This window comes from Lissotriton helveticus, chromosome 1_1 (genome assembly GCF_964261635.1).
Source record: "Lissotriton helveticus chromosome 1_1, aLisHel1.1, whole genome shotgun sequence".
NCBI lineage: Eukaryota > Metazoa > Chordata > Amphibia > Caudata > Salamandridae > Lissotriton > Lissotriton helveticus.
Window position 1 is genome coordinate 1,396,800,720 of NC_136057.1, and position 19,628 is coordinate 1,396,820,347.

General features: G+C 42.4%; 1 protein-coding gene across 1 annotated transcript in view; it reads right to left on the reverse strand.

Annotated features, from left to right (window-relative positions):
• The window catches only part of EPOR (erythropoietin receptor), a 163,132-nt gene that overhangs the window by 93,873 nt on the left and 49,631 nt on the right, over positions 1–19,628 (reverse strand). Inside the window, exons 2-3 of the mRNA XM_078684180.1 lie at positions 9,816–9,945; positions 9,240–9,418 (exon numbers count right to left, since the gene is read on the reverse strand). Coding sequence (XP_078540306.1) covers positions 9,240–9,418; positions 9,816–9,945 — 309 coding nt within the window. The remainder of the gene's footprint in view (positions 1–9,239; positions 9,419–9,815; positions 9,946–19,628) is intronic.

Below are 19,628 nucleotides of genomic sequence, written 5' to 3' on the forward strand. Positions count from 1 at the left end.
CACTCTTCTGTATGACACTCCCCTACATGCCACTGTACTCTACGCCACTCCACTATATTCTATTCCGCAGAACAGAACTATACTGTACGTCTACTCCAATGTATACTACTCCACTGTACCCCACTCTACACCACTCCATTGTATGTTATTCTACTGTATGCCTCTCCACTGTACACCACTAAAATCTACACCACTCCACTGCACAACACTCCACTGTACACCACTTCACTGTACATCACTGCGGTGTATGTCACTCCACTCTCACCACTCTACTGTACGCCAATCCACTCTAGGTTATTCCACTGTATGCAGCTCCACTCCATGCCATACCACTCTATGGTATTCCACTCTACCCCACTACACTGTATGCCAATACCCTCTACGCCACACCACTCTGCGACACTCCACACTATTCCATAGTATGCAACTATGCTGTATACCTCTCCACTGTATGCTATTCCACTGTACCCCACTCCACTCTACACCACTCCACTGTGCGCTGTTCCACTGTTTGCTACTACTCCCTACTGCACTCCACTGTACGACACTCAACTCTACTGGAAACATCCATTACAATGCAGTCATTACAACGCACTACCTTTACAATGCAACTGCCTTTACATCGCATGCCATTACAACGCAATCCATTCCAATGCATGTCATTACAACACATGCCATTAAAACGCATGCCATTACAACGCATTATATGGTAAGTAATAGATATTTTTTAATTTTAGGGTGGGGTATGGGTTTTGGGGTACATGGGAATAGTAATTTTTACCCCTACACTATCCAACACGTACTCTACTGTTCCCCTTAAGGTATTATGCATTGTAATGGTGATGTAGGTCAGATTTCACCTACATTCAGGCAATGCTTAGTTTTTGTGTTTAAGACAAACTGCATTTTAAAATGGCACACTGATTTTGGTGGAAATGAAAACACATGAAACATGAAATGAGGCCTAGTCAAAATGCTTTCAGTCTGAAATGCTTTCATTTAAAACCCATGCTCAATTAATTAATCCAGGGTGGTAAAAATGTGTTTAGTTTAGATTTAACCTCACCATAGAATGTACACTTAATTTAACCGCATGCGTGCGGGCGGAATTCCGCTCGTACGCTGAGATATGCAAAAGCGCATGTTACGTGACGAGCTGGGCTCGTCATCAGCGTAGCAGGAGGCTACCTCATGACGAGCCCAGCTCGTCATCAGCGTCGAAGGGGTTAAGAAATGTTTTTTTAAAACTTTTAAAGCAGCACATTATTGTGCTCAAATAACAGGCATTTTGCAGTGTATTAAAACCTCGTAATTTCAGTTTACTCTGGTAGGCTTACCGTGGCCTCTCTACCCTTGAGATAAGGAATGGAATGTTTCCTCCAGACTCCTCTCCATGAAAGACCATTGTTCCTCTGTTCCCATCTCAAGAGACCTTGGTTTTGTTGTATATTTAGACAATGCATATTCAGTTCATTACACATCTTTCTTATAATGTGTATTAATTAATCAACCATGTACCAACACTACATGTGGGGCAAACACATTTTGCCTGAAAAGCTATCTATCATTAGAGCATGTTGCTATGAGCATGTATTAACTGTTTGCGCTTTGAAAATTTGAACTAGTGCATGTTTATGCTATGTTGTACATTGCACATTTTGCATGTTGTGTACAAATTATAGAAAGGCTGCTTTAAATTATTAGCTTTCGCTAGGTAATAATTAATACAGGGTATTAGAATGGTGGGAGGTGAACATAATGGGCTTTTCTTCATAAATTAATATTCTTTTGTGTTTGTTTTGCCTTAGTGTAAATACATTATACAGTATACCTGGACACCAACAACCTGCTGGACTCTATTCAGCATGGTTTTCGATCATACCACTCCACAGAATCTGCTCTGATTGTAGCAACTGAGGAGATCTGCAAAATAGTTGACAGAGGGGGCAGAGCAGTCCTCGTACTATTAGATCTGTCAGCAGCCTTTGACACCGTGAATCACACGGTGTTAGTGCAGCGGCTACAGGAAGTAGGGCTCAAGGGTTCGGCTCTGACCCTCCTCTCATCATTTTTGGAGGGGAGGAAGCAGAGCTTGTACTGGGAGGGCATGCAGTCAGATAGTTTTCATCTTCCCTGTGGGGTTCCCCAGGGATCAGCCCTATCACCAACGATGTTTAATATCTATGTCGTTCCCCTGGCCAGACTTCTCAGGAAGCATGGTTTCACCCTGGTATCATATGCAGATGATTCTCAGTTTATAATCTCGATAGCTAAACAACCTGAAGACACAGCTGTTATGTTTCATGCGTGCCCTACTGAAATCATGACCTGGATGAACCATAGCTTCCTGAAAATCAATACAGATAAGACAGAGGTTATTGAGTTTGGTCAGGGACGATCCCTGTGGAATGACTCCTGGTGGCAAGTGAGAGCGGGGGAACGCCCCACCCCGTGCCCAAGGTCAGAAACCTCTGAATCATTTTTGATAGCCAGCTACACTTCTCTGCTCAGGTAAATAGTCTTACCTCTGCCTGCTTCTTTCTAATAAAAACCCTGAGAAAGATATTCCCTTTCATTGCGCAGGAATTACAAAAGACAGTGGTGGTGGCTCTCCTAATATCTAAACTTGACTATTGCAATGCTTTGCTGAAGGGGATTAACAAAACCCAGATGAGTAAGCTACAGTCATTACAGAATGCTGCTGCAAGGCTGCTCCTAAATATACCTAGAGGTCAATCAACCTTGGCAGGAATTAGAGCAGAGACAATTTTTAGGCAGCTGTTCAGAGCCACTGCCCTACACTTCTCCTGAGATGACAGGGAGACAATGAACTTGGTGTTGTTGACATATGAAAGAAGAGTAAGACCGTAGTTTTCTACAATATCTGCAAGTGGCTTTACGTAAAGGTTAAAAAGGGTCAGACTAAGGGTGGAGCCCTGAGGGACACCAGATGGTAAAGGATATGAGTTTGAGCTGAGCTGATGAGTGTGAACCTGAAAAACATGGTTTTGCAGGAAAGATCCCAGCCAAGACAGGGCCATACCCTGCACACCCATTGCCTCTAGTCTTTGGAGGAGAGGGTGTGGTTCATTGTTTCTAAAAGAATCAGTGCAGCATTGCCACCATTATCTAACTGATGCCTCAGACATTCTTACTCGGCGAGAGTGGCCGACTCCGTACTATGGCCTACTCTAAAGCCAGATTGTGAAGGGTGGAGCAAGCCAATTGTTTCCGTGTACAGCATGAGCTGTTTATTCATGTGCTTTTCCAGAACTTTGACCAGAGTAGGCAATAGAGATATCAGCCTATAGTTAGACCAGAAAAAGGAACCAAGTTTGGCTTTTTAAGCAAGGACATGACCATTGCACGTTATCAAGATTTTGGACCAGTGCCTTCAGAACATGAATCTTTTAGAAGCTCAGTGAGTAGCTACAGAAATTGCAGGTCGAGTTTGCCAAGTAGCAAAGGAGGACAAGGGTCCAGAAGTGAACCTGATTTGGTGATGGTAAGGAGCGATTAGAAAGTCAGGAGATCCAGGGGCTGAAATGAGCTCAGTGAGCAAGGCATGGGGAGATGCCCCTGATGGCAATTAGGGTCTAATGTAGTGGAAAAAGAGGCCTGAATGTCTGCAATTTTATTTGAGAAAAAAACCTAGCTAACTCATTGCACTGAGGCTGTGAGAGACGCACAACTGGGACAATGTTTGCAGGATCTGACAGAGTTTTGACAACTTGGAAAAGAGTTTTAGGGCAATTTTGATTCAAAGTTATTTGTTCAGAAAATAAAGAGGCTCTGGCAGCACAACAATTTTTGTGGGAGTCCTTTAAAGCTGACTTATACTGTAGTTTGTCCTCATCATGGTAATTTATTCCATACTCTTTCCAGGGCTTGACAGATCTTTTTATTTTCACGCAAAATATAATTAAACCAACAGGCCAGTGGAAGGATTCTGTGATGCTTCCAGCTCATGGAGTGAATTAAGGAATCAAGCTAAGACCTAATCCAACTATCAATAATGGGTGTGTCAGTTAACACTAAGTTGCACAGCATCTGGCACTTCAACTCCAAAGTGGAATTTAGATCAGGAACATTAAGATTCGATCAACACCTGCCGAACGGGATGCACAAGAGATGAGGAGGGAAAAGGGACGGCAAAATGATCAGACCAAGAAAGGGGAATTGGCTGATCCACCCGCAAGCTCTTCAGATTTGAGAATATGGGATCAAGCAGATGATTAGCCTCGTGAGTGAGAGTGTTGTTAATAGGCTGGACATTTAGGGCATCTAAAACGATATTAATTGAGAGAACACAGTACATGGTAGAGTGGTGAGTTATAGTTAATGTAGTGTGGGGAGTGAGGTGACACAAGTGTGTATGGTGATGTGTGATTTGTAGTAAATTGAAGGTGGTGCGTTAATTATAAATTAAAGTTATAACTAGTGGTGCATAAATTAGAAAATTAAGTCCTAATTATAACTTCTATAACCTTAGAATGTCTAAGAATTGTATAGTTTACGTTAGGGTTGTATAGACAGAATAACGTTTTCCAAGCTATAACTTAGCTTTAACCTTTGTTTTTTTAAATTAATAAACACACACACACACACACATATGAATATATCACTGTGGCAAGAGGAGGCATTCGTAATATTAATTGTTAGGAGTTTGCTAGAAGGTATGCAATAAATAATGCACAAATATTATGAATATAGTGAAATTGTGGGTAAGGTTTTGGCATTTAAAACAAGATTTGACATGAACTAGGAATAGAATAGATGCTATTCAAAATAAGAAGGGAGATGTTATGTACAGTTCAGATAATATTGTATCAGTGTTTCGAGAATAGTGTCAGGATTTATATGGAGAAAAAACCCTACATAAAGTTTGATAGATTCATATCCAGATACCATAAATTTAGAATCTCTGTCACATGATGACCAAAGGAGTTATAAGCACCTTTCACAAATAATAGGAGAAAATACAATCTCAGCTTTACCGGTTTTAGTATGTTATTATAGCAGTTCTTTTACCTTTGTTATTGGGGGTACAAGAAAGATTGCTATATCCCAGCAATCATGGTTCCTTACTAATATAGTAATATTTCTTAAGTAAAATAAATTCCCTTTAGATCCAGGCTCTTATAGGCCTATTTCATTAATGAATAGAGACTCAAAAATGTACTCTAACAATTATGGACATAAGGCTGAGCAGGATCATTGTCAAATTAGTTCCACCTTGGAAATATAGGTTTATCCCAGCAAGAGGAACAATTGATCCTATTACCCAAGAATTTACACTATTTGATATTGCTAGCTTCATGACTTCTTCTTCCGCAATGATCCTGCTTGAAGCAGAATAAGCCTCTGACAGAGTATAACATGCCCGTATCTGTGGAAGACTACTAAAAGAATAATGCTCTGATAAACAGTCCCCTTACAGAGCACCTGAAGCTAAGATACAATCTGTGGAAAAAGGTAAAAAAGCATGGGATAATTCTCAGCCCTCATCAATGATGCCCATGTTGATTTTGCTCTGTATTTAGAACCCTTTTTTACAAAAGCTTTTAGATAATGATAGAAACTAACCAATAGATTATGATAGAAATTAACCAATAGAATATAATGGGTATGCTACCACGATAATGGCTTATGCTGATGATATCGCTGTAACAACATCGTCTGTGGACATATCTATTTAAGCGATACAAAGAGAGGCCAACACTTTTGGGGAAATCTTTGGTTATCCGTTAAATCATACAAAACTGGCATATACATTTTGTATAACCCAAGATTTTAGAATGGATGAGATCGCCATATATCTTCGTGTAAATCTGACTGCTAATGTTAATTAATTATTATCCATTATTATCAAAGACCAAAAGAGATTAAAACAATTGACATCGCATATGTTGGTCACTTTCCTATACCTGTTCAGGGCCATTTCATTAACTTTAAGGGTGGTTTGGTTCAACAAATTAGACTCAGTCTATAGCAGCTTTATATGGGCGTATTAGGGTCCACTTAGGGCATTAAAATATTTTATGCTTCTCTTAGCAAAAATATGTTGGGCACTACAAAATTTTAAATGCTTTTATTTCTTTGCTGTGTTACTACATATAGCCATATTAGTCAGTGGCCTCTATAATACAAGTTTCAATAGTATTGGCTATATATCAAGAATGCTGACGCAATGAAGCAGGTAGCTTCTATCACTGCTTTGGAGAACAGAGTCACCATCAAAAAAGTGTGCCTCAAAGTTGTGCAATCTGCTATTCGGATGCGGAAAGTGTGGTCTAGACTTTTTAAAATTAAGAACTACTATACACCACTATGGCAGTCAGAAATATTTTCAGCAGTATTCCTGACTATTATTGTAGGACATGGGGAAACTTTTGGAACTATGTCCCAGTAGCTCTATGGTGTATGTGACTATGGTGTTATCAGTAATGCCATTAATGTAATATGAAATGTCATGAGTGATGTCATCAATGATGTCATGTAACATGTCATGAGTGATGTAATATGGTAGCTCCTAAGCAGGGCATGGGGTGCAAGTTATAGATAGCTCAGTAAACTATAACTGGTGAATTTCGCTGTTTCAGGATTAGTTTTTACCCCCGCACCGTGCATGACCCTGCAGGATGGAGTGTTAGCCACAGGGTCCAGCCTTCAGCCTGGCCCTGCATCCAATATCCCGCGAGCGCCGAACCCCTTGTGTAGAAGAGAGTGGTTACAATTTTTTACATGTGGGTTTTGTGTTGCTTTTCACATTTTGTTTACAAATTTCAGCAAACTGCTTTCCTAATTTTTTTGATACTGGGTTCCACTTTTTTGTTCCTTTTCACATTTTGTTTACAGTATCTAACTATTATTATTGTGAATTTGTTTTGATATAGCTTAATACCTTTGTGAACATATTTCATTATTTCTTTTATTTTGTACTCAAGTCTTTGTGTTCTGTTAGGAGATGCTGTTCCATGGCCCATCTATATATTTTATTCCTTTTACCACAGGCCACAACGTTATGGCAGTGTCTGCAATATATTCCAAAATGTTGCATGTTGTCATCATTTTCTTCCCCTACTTGTTCCAGCACCTCCTCTGGAAAAGTTGGTTCTCTTTGAACTGCTCGCTTCTTCTGCATCTCTGCATGCTCTATACTGAATGGGTGCATAACCCTCAGGTTCTTCCACATTCTTATTGTTCCCAGTAAATACTGTCCCCTTTTCCCTCTATGTTGCTCGCACCTTCTGGCACAAAGTGCACATAATCTTCTGTGCACGTATTATTTTTTGCTAGCTAGAAGTGCGAAAAACTGCCATCCCAGAGACTCCTTTGCTGGACTTGCGTGTTCTTTGTTGCGTAAGTGCTTGGGGAACACGGATGTCATCATCTTTAGATGGTATAACATGATTAAGGCTCGTGGATGATGCGCTTTGTATTTGCTGGTCTCCAATTTTGTGTGAGCCCATGATGGCTTCAGATTGCAATTTCTGCTAACTGGCTCTGTTAAACACCACATCCAGTAATCTTAGTTAGTAAAAGAATTTTAGCTTTTTTGATTAATGTCTCCAGAGTATCCAATCAAATGGCTGCTTTAATTTTTTTAAATTTTTTTGACCTCCCATTGATAACTGCGGTACTCTTGTGGGACCCATAGAACTAATTAGAATGTCCCAAGGGTTTCCCTCAAGGGTGTACCTCCAGTTCCAGGTCAAGCTAAACAAATATGTTTACTATGAAGGGGGCATTTTATTTAACGTTTGGCCCAAATGAGAACGTTTTCTTGAATGTTTTAGTGAAATGCCAGAGTTTTTAGGTGTTGCATTACCTGAAGATGGTACAGCGGTAGCTATGATAGATAGAGGAACACCATTTGATAGGCTAATGTCATTCGTTTGAGGTATAGGGAGGTAATTCCCACCCTCTTACTATTATTAGGGAGTGGCGGTTCCCACTAGTCACACCCTGTCCACTATCTACTGTCTTTTGTTTCCTTTTTGACATTTTGGGGGATTTTAACCTGAAACAAAAAATGGCATCAGGAGGAGAAGACCAATAAGATCACTCAAGCGATGAAGAGAAGCAGCAGGACGACTCACAAAGCACTCCCAGTCCATCGTGTGGGAGATTTTCACCATCCAATCAGGTGAAAGGAATGTGTCGGCGAAGGTGGTGACCTGCAATCTGTGCAAGGAGCAGTTTTACAGAGGCACTGGGAAGAAGTATTCGTCTGTACCTCTGGGATATTGAATTGAAACACACCAGGTAACTCAATGCTGCAAAGATAAAACAGCAAGAGGATGAAGGAGCCTTCACATCTAGCACTCCACTTCACAGTGTCTAACCTGGTGACACTGCTTCTCCCAATGCTGCTGCTGCCCTGAGCCAGGAATGCAACTGCCTCTACCAATGAATTGCTTTTTATTGTATGAATTGCGGCACATTTGTTTCTGCAGTGAAGCAAAGTACCAGCACCTGGGAAGAGCTCTTGACCGTAAACGAGCAGGTGCACAAAAAAGACGTTTTTTTTTAAAACAAGTTTTCTTTTGATGCCCCCTTTTTCATGTTTTTAGTTGAATCCCCAAAACAGTCTGTCATGTCTTGTCTATTAATGTTAATATAGTCTTATAGTCCACCAGAGCAGTATAGCCTGCTACAGCAGATTATGAATGTATAAGAACACTAAGCTTTATGATGACAGTAGGTCCTTATATACCATCATAGCCCGCCTTAGCAGGATATACTGGCCGTTAAAGGCCACTCCGAAGTAACTGCCCCATCCCAAAAGTGGACACTTATAATAAGGTAATAAGCCTTTAATCGCCGCTATGGGCCTTCAGCCATGTGCAGCATACGTTTGGACACCTGACCTGGCCTGTGGCTAGAACCTGCGTCCACCCACCCACATTCGGTCAACCCTGTACTGCGCACAGCCTTCTGCCATGAACAGCGTGAGGTTGGGCACAGGACCTGGCCTTCATCCCCCGCCCACACACACACACCCCTCGAGGGCAGCCAACCACCCACTGCAGACAGCCTTCGGCCAAGTGCAGCATGCTGTTGGCAGCAGGGCCTGGCCTCTATTCAAATGCAATGCAAGGTTTAAATACCCTTGATTGACAAGACTTAACATTATATTGCTTTACAAGAGAGGATGTTTCTACCTATTTAGCACTCAAACCTTAGATGCTATGATGCCCTTGTCCACCCCAAACTTAATTTTGTCCCATGCTTACCGAGTTTTTCCACGGAGAGGCTCCTCTGCCTCAGCATGGATCCCTCGTGGCCAGATTTGATTTTCAGGCTGAAGTTGGTGAAGAGAGGCACATCCGCCATGGGAATGGAACAGATGTAGTACATTGTCTTCTCTGCCATTTGCTGGGTGCTCAGGATGCAGGCCTTCTCATCTTGCCCCCTGTGAACATCAATACGCTCAAAGGCAACCAATGAACAGATTATCCTACTCATTCATTATCCCATGGCTCCCTGATCCCTGTGTGTCCCGCTGCATGTCCCTCTCCCAAACCTACACAAATTGTCCCTTTTTGAACCTTGTCTAGCATCCCAAGTGAATCCCCGCAGTTAGTGCTTAGAGCATTGTTGGACTTTTAAACGCTATGCAGGTAACTAATAAGACTATTTTATAATTTTGTGATATATACCATTCATATATCAGTGTCTTTAGTGGCCATGCACAACTGTAGGATTGGGCCTCCAGGGAAGTGAGTGTCCTCATATGGAGCTCTCTTGTTTATACCCACTCATGGCCAACCATTGCTCCCCTCGCCCCTATATTTAGGCAAGGTACTCACTCCTCCTGATAGTAGAAGCTGTATGGTAACCTCTCTCCGGCTGTACCGTCCTCCCAGAAACAGGTTAGATCTTCCAGTTTTTGAGTGAAGCATTTGATGTATTCAGATTCCTGCGAAATCAGTATTGCCGCTGTAGGGAAGAAAGTAAGAAAAGTATTCAGGGGCAGAAATTACCACCAAGTAACTCAAACAAGTGGGCTGATGCTACCATGTGTGTGAGTCAAAGATTGCACAGCCCATCCCCACAAAAGCATCATTACTTAACATTGTCCCTCAGATGGAACTCCTACCGGGGAGACATATGTACGCCCCCCTTTACACAATTGGTGGCGGACCCTACCACCCCTTGACCTGACATTCCTGCTATCATGTTGCTTCTATTGTCTCTGAACTCGCTGTATCCCTCAATCCTCCCATCCTGCAATGTCAGTAATTGTATTATGATCGCATGCTTTCCTCCCCGCAGGACGCTTCGCCATTCGATTGCTTGTATTGCCTTGATTATTTCTTTTTTGTTTAAGTTGTTAAAAGTTTCAATAAAAAGAAATACAAAAAGAAAACATTGTCCCTCAGCATTTATTCACTAAGGCAGGCAGAACAGAGGTCTAAGTGAAACAAGAAAATGTGTAGCTCTAAGCCCACCACATTACTGGAGAGAGACACATTTTAATTGTTATTAGTCAGTGGCCAGAGAAGGCTCGAAGCATTCAAAGATATCCGAGAAATGGTATTTAAACAAATGCTTCACCCACTCTTTCCATCTTATAAAGGGTGGTGTGATGGGTATTCCAACATGTACCATGATGATATATATTTCTCCAGCACTGGATCTTTCAGAGATTCGCCTGCTTGAACAATTTCCGATCATCTGGCTTGAAACCTGGGTAATCAATGTTAACATAGCAGTCTATAATTACACTCAATACCATTGAAACCGCCACAAACTACAGTCAATCTCATTGTGTTCCAACTGCCAAATTTTGTAACGCATGTCTAGTGTTACAGAATTTGCTGATATTTTTCACCGGCATTTGAAATGCATCCTTTCTTATAACTTCTATGTGAAACCAGTTATTCAGCTTTGAATTTTTTTTCCGCTGAGACAGCACATTTTTTTAACTGAAGGTGAGCATGGCCAAGGTTTCTGAAAAGAAATTTCTATTTAAACTGCATAGATCACGTGAGAAAAGGAAGATCTACATAGAAGACCACATACGAAATACCTTCACTGCCTTTATCCAGGGCACAATACAGAGAAATGTGGCATTTTTCCAACCTTCTCAGAAAAAAACACTGGAGGACAGATGGTGGCGACTAGCTGCAGTGTTCCTGATGTCTAGAAACGGATATTAAAGTTGGCATCCGCCTAAGAGAACTTAAAAGCAAACCTTTCCATAGGGATCCTCAGGCCCTACTGCTAAGGCTCACAATTTTGGTCAACCACTTTTAGCTAAGGAAAAAGAGAAAAGGAGTGGTTCTCCCAAAAACCTTACCCACAATCCAATAAAAGGATGGCTAGTATCTGATGATCAGCAGAAAAAGTTGAAAATCACATCATCAAAAAGCTTGTCAGTTTCCACATCACTGACTGCAACAAAGATGGCTTTGTCAACATAAGCCTCTTCATTCCTATCAACGAGGGACCTCCAAGGCTGACTTCTTCTGGCAGGACACCTCCATGGTTGATGAGATTACTGTTGTCGACAACAACGCTGTCCTTAACAAGTCTTCATACACCAATGCCTCTTCCAGCTCAACAGAAAGGTGCACTGTCGATGAATGCACCACCACATGGCCGTTGTGTCTACAACAGTGGATTTTTTATCGGAATCCAATAGCTCCCTTCTATCATCAATGATTCCTCTCCAATTGATGTTGGTCTCGCTAGTTCGACTTCTGTATCCAAGAAAATTGACATAGTATGCTTCTTCAGGGCAAGAAGGAAATCATAAGGAAGAGGATCAGGATCTAGACCAAATGGAGGGCTTTTTCAGCAAGCACGACAATCAAAAAGATGAACAAACGGGGTTATGGCCAATATGGCGGACTAGCTGGAAGCTTTTCTCTCCTTTTGGAACTTGGCCCAATACCCCTGGAGCCTAATGCCGGCCAGGGTAGAGCGGTTCTTATCTTGAAAGGTCCATGCTGCAGATGACAGGCTTATTTTGGTTGTCCTAATGCCTGAAGCGGGAATCAGAGTCCCCGATGCGTGGCTAGGGCTCATTCAGTGAGGCCCAACCATCGACTGCCATGCCTACGCCTGACAATTGGTTTGATGTCCAGTAGTGGCGGTTTCCTGAGGTGGAGGGTTCCCTGGGTAGCAGGCGTCAATAACCAGCACATGAGAGGTGAGAAGTGGGGGGTTTTCCGGAGCTCAGCACCTGCATTTTATTTGCCATACCTGCACTTATAAAAGTCTGCTACATGGTGGCGCTGTTTGTCTAATTTAGTGCTCAGCACAAAAGCAGCAGTTTATTAATTCATAATACATTTAAAATGACTAATACCTGCCTCCCATGCTATTCTTAAAGCGCAGGGGACCTGTAATAGTCTGAATTGTCATGCTCGTAGGAGTGTGGTGGTTAGTTGTTGTGTTGGTAATGTCATTGGCAGCACTGGCAAGGGCAATGGGTGGTGCAAGCTGCAGTGGCCTCTTAACAAGGACCCTGGCACTTATGTTTTTTTTATTAAGCACTGGGCCTGAGGAGACACTGAACTGGGCCTGACAGCCAGAGCTGAGATCCCGGCCACATCGGCATGCGGTGCCCACGGCCTCCTTCCCTTGGGCCGTCCCAGTTAGCTCAGTTTGCTGGGGCTCTTCGCTGCAGTGGCACATGCTGTTGCGGGCCCCCTTGGATGGTTCTGAAGAGCGCCACATCCCTAGGAAGGGGGTCTTGTCCTTTACATCTGTCATGGGGGTGAGTGTCTGAACCCACTTCAAAGGCTGCCTGTTGAGCTTGGTGGCATTTTGTGGGAGACTCCTGGATGCCACTGGGCTGTGTGAGGGTCCAATCTGCCCCCTACAAAGAAGACAGGTAGGAGGAGCTTATTTACCTACCTGGGCAGAGTGGGGTGTTACATTAGAGAGGCATCCCTTGAGGCGCGACACCCACCTCCGGACCAGGAAAATATAGCGCTGTGGCACTCTATGAAAAACAAATGACCCAAGAGAGAACTCCATACTCTTTTTCTTTGGGTTTTATTTCTTTATAACACAGTCCACCAGTTTCTTTCCTCTAAGAATGCTGTCCCTGAAGTTTTGTCGTCTCTGTCTCTTTCCTAAATCCTTCTGTCTAATGGCTTTCTGGACTCATCTATGTGTCCGTTGCCCCTGGGAGAACATCTTTCCTGGTACCGCCACATCCCTTGGGAAAGGAGAGAGGCTTAGGTAAGTGGTCTGTGTTTTCTCTACCCTTTTATTTTCTTAATACTTTTAAAGGGGAGGGAGTGGGGAAGATACTATGCTATTCACCCAAGGGTTTTCCTTCACCAGTGAGGTGAAACAAACATTCTAGTCTCCAAAGAATGAACTTCGACTTTCTATTTTCTCGCCCGTTCCTAAACTCCTCCGTTAGCCAAACAGTTTCCTCCCCAAGAACCTCAGAAAATGCCTGTGTACCTGAGAAAGCCATGTCCCTCTTCACCCTGATTTTCCTGCGTCTTCGTGGGCTGGTCCGCGGTGTTGGAAGCTGGTCCAGTAAAAGCTGGATCTGACTGCTTTTATCTATCTGGGGAGTTCCGCTCACCCCGCGATTCTTCCTCGTAGTCTTCTCATGTCGGGTCCCCTCTTTGACTCGGTACGCCAAAAATGTTGACTGCTTTCGGGGACTGCATTTTCAAGCAATACGAGTGGCGTCTCTCGACTACAATTGGTGCAGGGGAACAAATGATGGAAGCGGGCTCATGGCTAGACGAAACGTCTTTAAAGGGGCCGCTCTTACGAAGAACAGTCAGCATAAATGGTATGTGGGGGGGGGGGCAGGAAACAGAGGAGAGGGGACATATGACAGGGGAATGCATAGTCCTCTTCCTCCCTCTCCTCATCTGTCTTACAAGTTCCTGACAAAGCAAAACCAAAGGGGATGATGGACAGTGTTGAACATTGCAAGCACTCACCCCCAGTCGACTGATCTGGGTTGAATCCATCATCATTCTTTAGCTCACTCCGCCACCCCAGTTCAGACGTGGCCATATGCAAATCATTCTGACCCTGTGCCTCATGGGAACAGTCTAGCCCGAACTGCCAAGCCATGTCTTCCCTGGACCGGAAACAAGCATCCTGGGACCGGTTTCTGGCTAATCAGCCGTCATTAGCCAGGCTAGCTTGAATCTAGTGGCAAAGTGAGCAAGGGACCCACGTCTGGGCATACCCTGCCAACTTAGGGCGAACAAAGCAAAACCAAAGGGGATGATGGATGGAGTGTTCTAAAAAGAAAATTATTGTCAACATTAATATTGTTTTTGTCTAGACATTTAGCTTTATATTTTATTGTTTTTATTCTGGCATCTTGCTTAGCTACTGTCTGGTGATCAAGTTTGTTCTCTGTGCCTCTTCACTATGAAGGTTCTTCAAGAAGGCAGATATAATAGATTAGGATAAGCAAAGTCTGTACAGGAACTATCCGAAGTGTAACTAAATACAAATTTACTTGGAAGATCCACATTTAGAATGCACTTAATGACTGTTCGGAATACAATGACGAGTACTCAAATATTAGAGAGATTTTCATCCATTACATTAGCTTTTCACTGTAAGAGTCTACTATTTACCTTTAATGAAGGTCCTTATATTTCTTCTGGTGTACTAAGCCCCAGTTGCAAAGCCTAACTTTCAGTGCCCTCCAAGCATCTGCCCACTAATCTGAAAAGTGAGCATGAGTGTAGGTCTGCATTTTCTGGGATGATAGCTAAATTTGTCTTAATGCCTAGGTTGCTGTCCTCTATATTTTCCTCAGCATACCATCTTCTACACTTGTTTGGATACCCCCATCTATGATTCAAGCAATTAAACCTTTTACCACTAAGGACAACCTCTTCTCCAGCTAGAACCTCCTTAACCATGACCTTGATTAAGCCTTGATTAATCGATGAAGCAAACAACAGCCTTGACATCAATGCCTGCTTCAGTGACATCTCAGCGACATACACAACTTCAAGACCACCGGCATGACAGTCTTTATATCAAGGCCACATCTGACATTTATATCTTCAATGACAGTTCTGGTGTTTTTTTAAAGGTTTTCAGAATCTTTCCCAGAAATATTTTTTTTCTTTATGGCAAGAAGGAAAAGAAAAGACAGCTATTATTAGTTTAATAATTAGTTCACGTCAATAACTTTCTTTTAGGACGACAAAGATGTGGGAAACCAATCCAAGTAACTAACATGCAACTTGAATAAGACCATTTTGCTACCCGAGGAGTACTTCTCTTGGCTATATCTACTTTGTTTACCTACATAGTCACTGCCACATCCAAAGCTCGTTTCTCTGTTTTCAGCCAATATGGTCTTGCTGCAACTTATTACGTTGCCAAATTTTATGGATAACATTTGGCCAATTTCAGTATCCATATTTCTCCAAATCAGCACTCTGTGCTACATCCAAGGAGTTGCCTCCAGACCATTTGGAAATCTAGACCCTTTGGTACACTTGACCTCCAAGTGAGACAACACTGTGCATCAACTCTTTTTAGATTACAGCCTTCAAGTTAGCCACATCACTTGAAGAGAAAATTGCGCTGGCTCTTTCCCATTGGTCATCTTGCAGTCACCCACACTGAGGACATGCATGGCAAAATCATAGAACACCCATCCATAAAAATTTCTACTTCTTGCATCCCGTATGAGTTTACCCATGTCAGTACTCTAACAAATCTCATAATAACATCTGTATTGTTTTGTTATCCTGGAAAGAGTTTTTGCACTATACAGATAAAATACACAAGTTAATCATGCTTCCTATTTCCTTCCATCCAATAAATGGAAAGTCCTCTTGTACGAATGTAGCAGAAAGTGTCTCCCTAGAACATCGTGAGCCTTGGGAGCCTATCTTATAGAATACTGGAATAGCATCTCAGTCTGGACCCCTCTGACTCCTTCACACTTCGGTTCTCATATTTCCACTATTCTACATGGATCGCTATTGCCTCCTCTGGAGATTTGGATGAAGTTGATGCCTCAGGTTTTTAGGTTTCGCCTAAGACAGGGCATGCTCTGCCAGTTGCAAGACACATTATATTACAGTTGGCTTAGAGCTCAGAAATTGGTTAACATTGGTTTGCTTCATTGTCACTCTCATTTGCTTGCTTCTTATTTGTGGCTGTGAGGGCATTCCTTCCTCTTCTTGTTTTTGCCCTGCCGCTGAATCGTGGATGTATTACTATGTATTTCCATTGCTCGCTTTTTCAGGCGCTACTTTTTTCTTTTTGTTTAAGCGCTCTATGAGAGTACTTGTGTTTTCCTGCTATCTCCCTCGTGTTCTTCTCCCGCCCCGCAGCTGTCTGTGTTCCTCTTCTTCACCTGTGTGCTTCTACCACACCAGCTCCACATTGCTCTGTCTTGCTTCCACTCACCCCGTCTCTGTGTTGCTTTAGCGCCTTGTCCCCATGTTGCTTCCGCCACAAACTACGTCTCGCTCTCTTCCTTCTGCCTCCTGTCTTGCTTCCCATGCCTACTTTGAAAACCTGCACACCACCTGCGCCCCTGTGTTGCATTTTCCTTCCGCCCCCTACTGTACTGCTTTGCTGGTTCTCCCCAGTGTTGCTTCCCCTACACCCAATTATAAAAAAAGAATGCTATGGGGCGATTTTTTTTTTTGCTACTGTTCCAACTCGGTTTGGTACCTAAAAAGAAAAAATGGCGGCTGCATCATTAGATAGGTGCACGCATTTGTGGTGCACGGGCCTACAGTACGAGGTAGCTGTAGAGTTAGTGGTCCTAGGCCCACATGCTACTAAATAAGTGACACAGATGGTATAGTTAATTAACTGTCCATGAGCACATGCACCCGGACCCTTTTATTTGCAGGGTCACGTCACTTGTGACGCCTGTGGTAGATGGCTGTGGGGTGCAAGTGTGTTCAACCCTCGAGGGAGTGGCTGGCAAACTAAGTGCCTGCTGAGACACTGTAACGTGTCCAGCAATACACTACAGTCGCCCCACTTCAAAATCCTTTTTTTACATTCCCTTGCTGTGCGGCACGGATACTGTGCTTTGTGGCTAAAACCAATGGCAAAGCCAACATGTCCCAAAGACGAGACCTACTGGTTCTGCAAATTCTTGTTTGATTTTACACCCTATCGATTTCTCCGCTTTTTGTCCTCATTTGCCTTCTAGTGTGCGTTTCTCAAAATGTTAATGCTGAGAAAAAAACTTTTTAGGTTTCAGATGATGTTTTCCTTTGTTTAAAGTCTTTCTTGTAAAGATGGGGCCCTAGGCCCGCATGATGTAAATAACTGCGACACAGGACACCAGTTGGGGATGGTAATTCTGGCCACGAGCACGTGCGCTCGGCCTCTTTTATTAACAGCGTTACCTGACCCTGTGATGTCTGTGGTGGGTGGATGCTCAGTGTAGGGTTACACTCAAAACAACTAGACAGTGTCCTGGCAGAACACTACATCCCAGATCGGAGAATTTAAATAGGGGAATTAGCTCAAATGAAATAATGTTGGCAATAAATTCCGCCCAAAAAAGTAAGGCTTCAGGTCCGGATGGATTGCTGGCGGAGGTATATAAGATTTTGGCTCCTATAATTACTCCCGTTCTACAAAAGCTCTTTACTTATATTTTCGAGGAAGGGGGTCAAATTCCTCCTTCATGGAATGAGGCTACAGTTGTTCTTATTCTCAAACCATTGAAGGTACCATCACAGTGTGATTCGTATAGACCCATCTCTCTGCTCAATTCTGATTACAAATTGATGGCGAAAATACTGGCAGAGAGATTAAATGGGGTAGCAGCTAGCCTGTTACACGTTGACCAAAAGGGATTTGTTAGAGGGCGGTCTATACAAGACTTAACCCAAGCACTAGTAGGTTCAATCGATCTCGCTACTTTGCACAAAATCCCACTCGCGGTCATAACATTAGATGCCACTAAGGCGTTTGATCGTGTCAATTGGGTTTCCTGACCAGGGTCTTAGAAAGGTGCAATTTAGGTAGGAATTTTTGTAGATCTATCGCGGCATTCTATCAAGCACCAACTGCTAGAGTATTAATTAATGGAAATCTATCTTCTCCCATAAAAATTAACAGAGGCACAAGACAGGGTTGTCCGCTTTCACCCTTGCTTTTTGACCTATATATAGAGTCATTGGCAGAAAATATAAGACAAGACCAGCGCATCTTACCATTTAAATTTAACAATTGGGAAAAAAAAGTTTCTTTATATGCTGACGATATGATGATATATACAGCAGATCCAATTAATGCTATTCCTTTTATTTATAGTGCCGCGTCTCATTTTGGTCAAATTTCAGGCTATCAAATCAATCAGGCCAAAACAGAATGCATGTTTTGGAATGTTAGAACCTTACCAAATATTCCAATTTTAAAGCAGGAAATACGATATTTGGGAATCCAAATTACGCAGGATATAAATCTAATAGCGGAAAAAAATCTTATAAAAGTAGAGCGGGAAAGTGAGGAAGCATTGAAAGGTTGGGCACTTCTTCCTTTGACCTTGATTGGTAGGGTTAATATGATCAAAATGATGTTGTTACCTAAATTAATCTTTATTTTTCAGAACGTTCCACTTGCCTTTAGTGAAGCCCAGCTAAATAAAATTCAAGATAAATGGAACACTTTTATTTGGACCTCAAAGGGCATAAGAATCGCATGGAAGAAGTTACGTAGACGTAAATGTAAAGGCGGACTATGTGCACCGGATCTGAAACTCTATTCCTGGACTTTACTGATCAAGGCAGGAATCAGGCTATTCGACTCTCCAACAATGACAGAAACAGATAATATGTTCCAGATTATGCTTTCTGAGCTCCAGGAAGGAACTCATGGATTTTTGTTTAAGTTCGGTGATGTCCGTTTTTTCAAAAAAGTTCGGTTAAAAGTCCTTAGAGATATGGCCCATGTATGGACAAGAATGAGAAGGGCGTTGAATATTTCATATTACTCTGCGATGGCTCCAATCTGGGATTCACCAGGCTCGCCAGAATGGACCAAAGATTCTTTAGCATTGCCTCTACGGGCAGCTAATTTGAATGCATGGGGCCAGATAATTCCGGAAGGAGTTCTTTTGAGTTGGGAGGAGATCCTCACGCTTACTGACAATAACTTATCCAAGTTTAAATACTTACAAATCAAAAGTTGGGCTCAGGATAAGTTAACTCAGATTGGTGTAAACTCTGCTTTGGAAGAACTCTTATTGAATAAAGCAAGGACAATTAAAACATCGGTGCTTTATTGGACAATCTTAGAAGCAGAGGATGGGGAGTTTAGCCTACCGGAGCATCTTTGGAAAAATCATGACCTAGATGTCGACTTGCAGACTATATGGCAAGTATCTTTTGACTTACTTCATCTGACAGTCTCACCTGCCAATTTAAAGCGAAACCATCTCTTTTCCCTCCATAGAGTCTATTGGTCTCCGGCCAGATTGGCTAAGTTTTCTAAAGGCTCTATTCCATGCTGTCCAAAGTGTAAGTTGGAGAAGGCGGACGATCTCCATATGTTTTTAACCTGTCCTAATTTAAAGATTTTTTGGGCCGAGATTGAAGAAGGTATGAAATCACTTTTTAATTTTGATATACAGATCAGTATATTATTAGTTTTCTTTGGATTATTTGGTAATTATGATG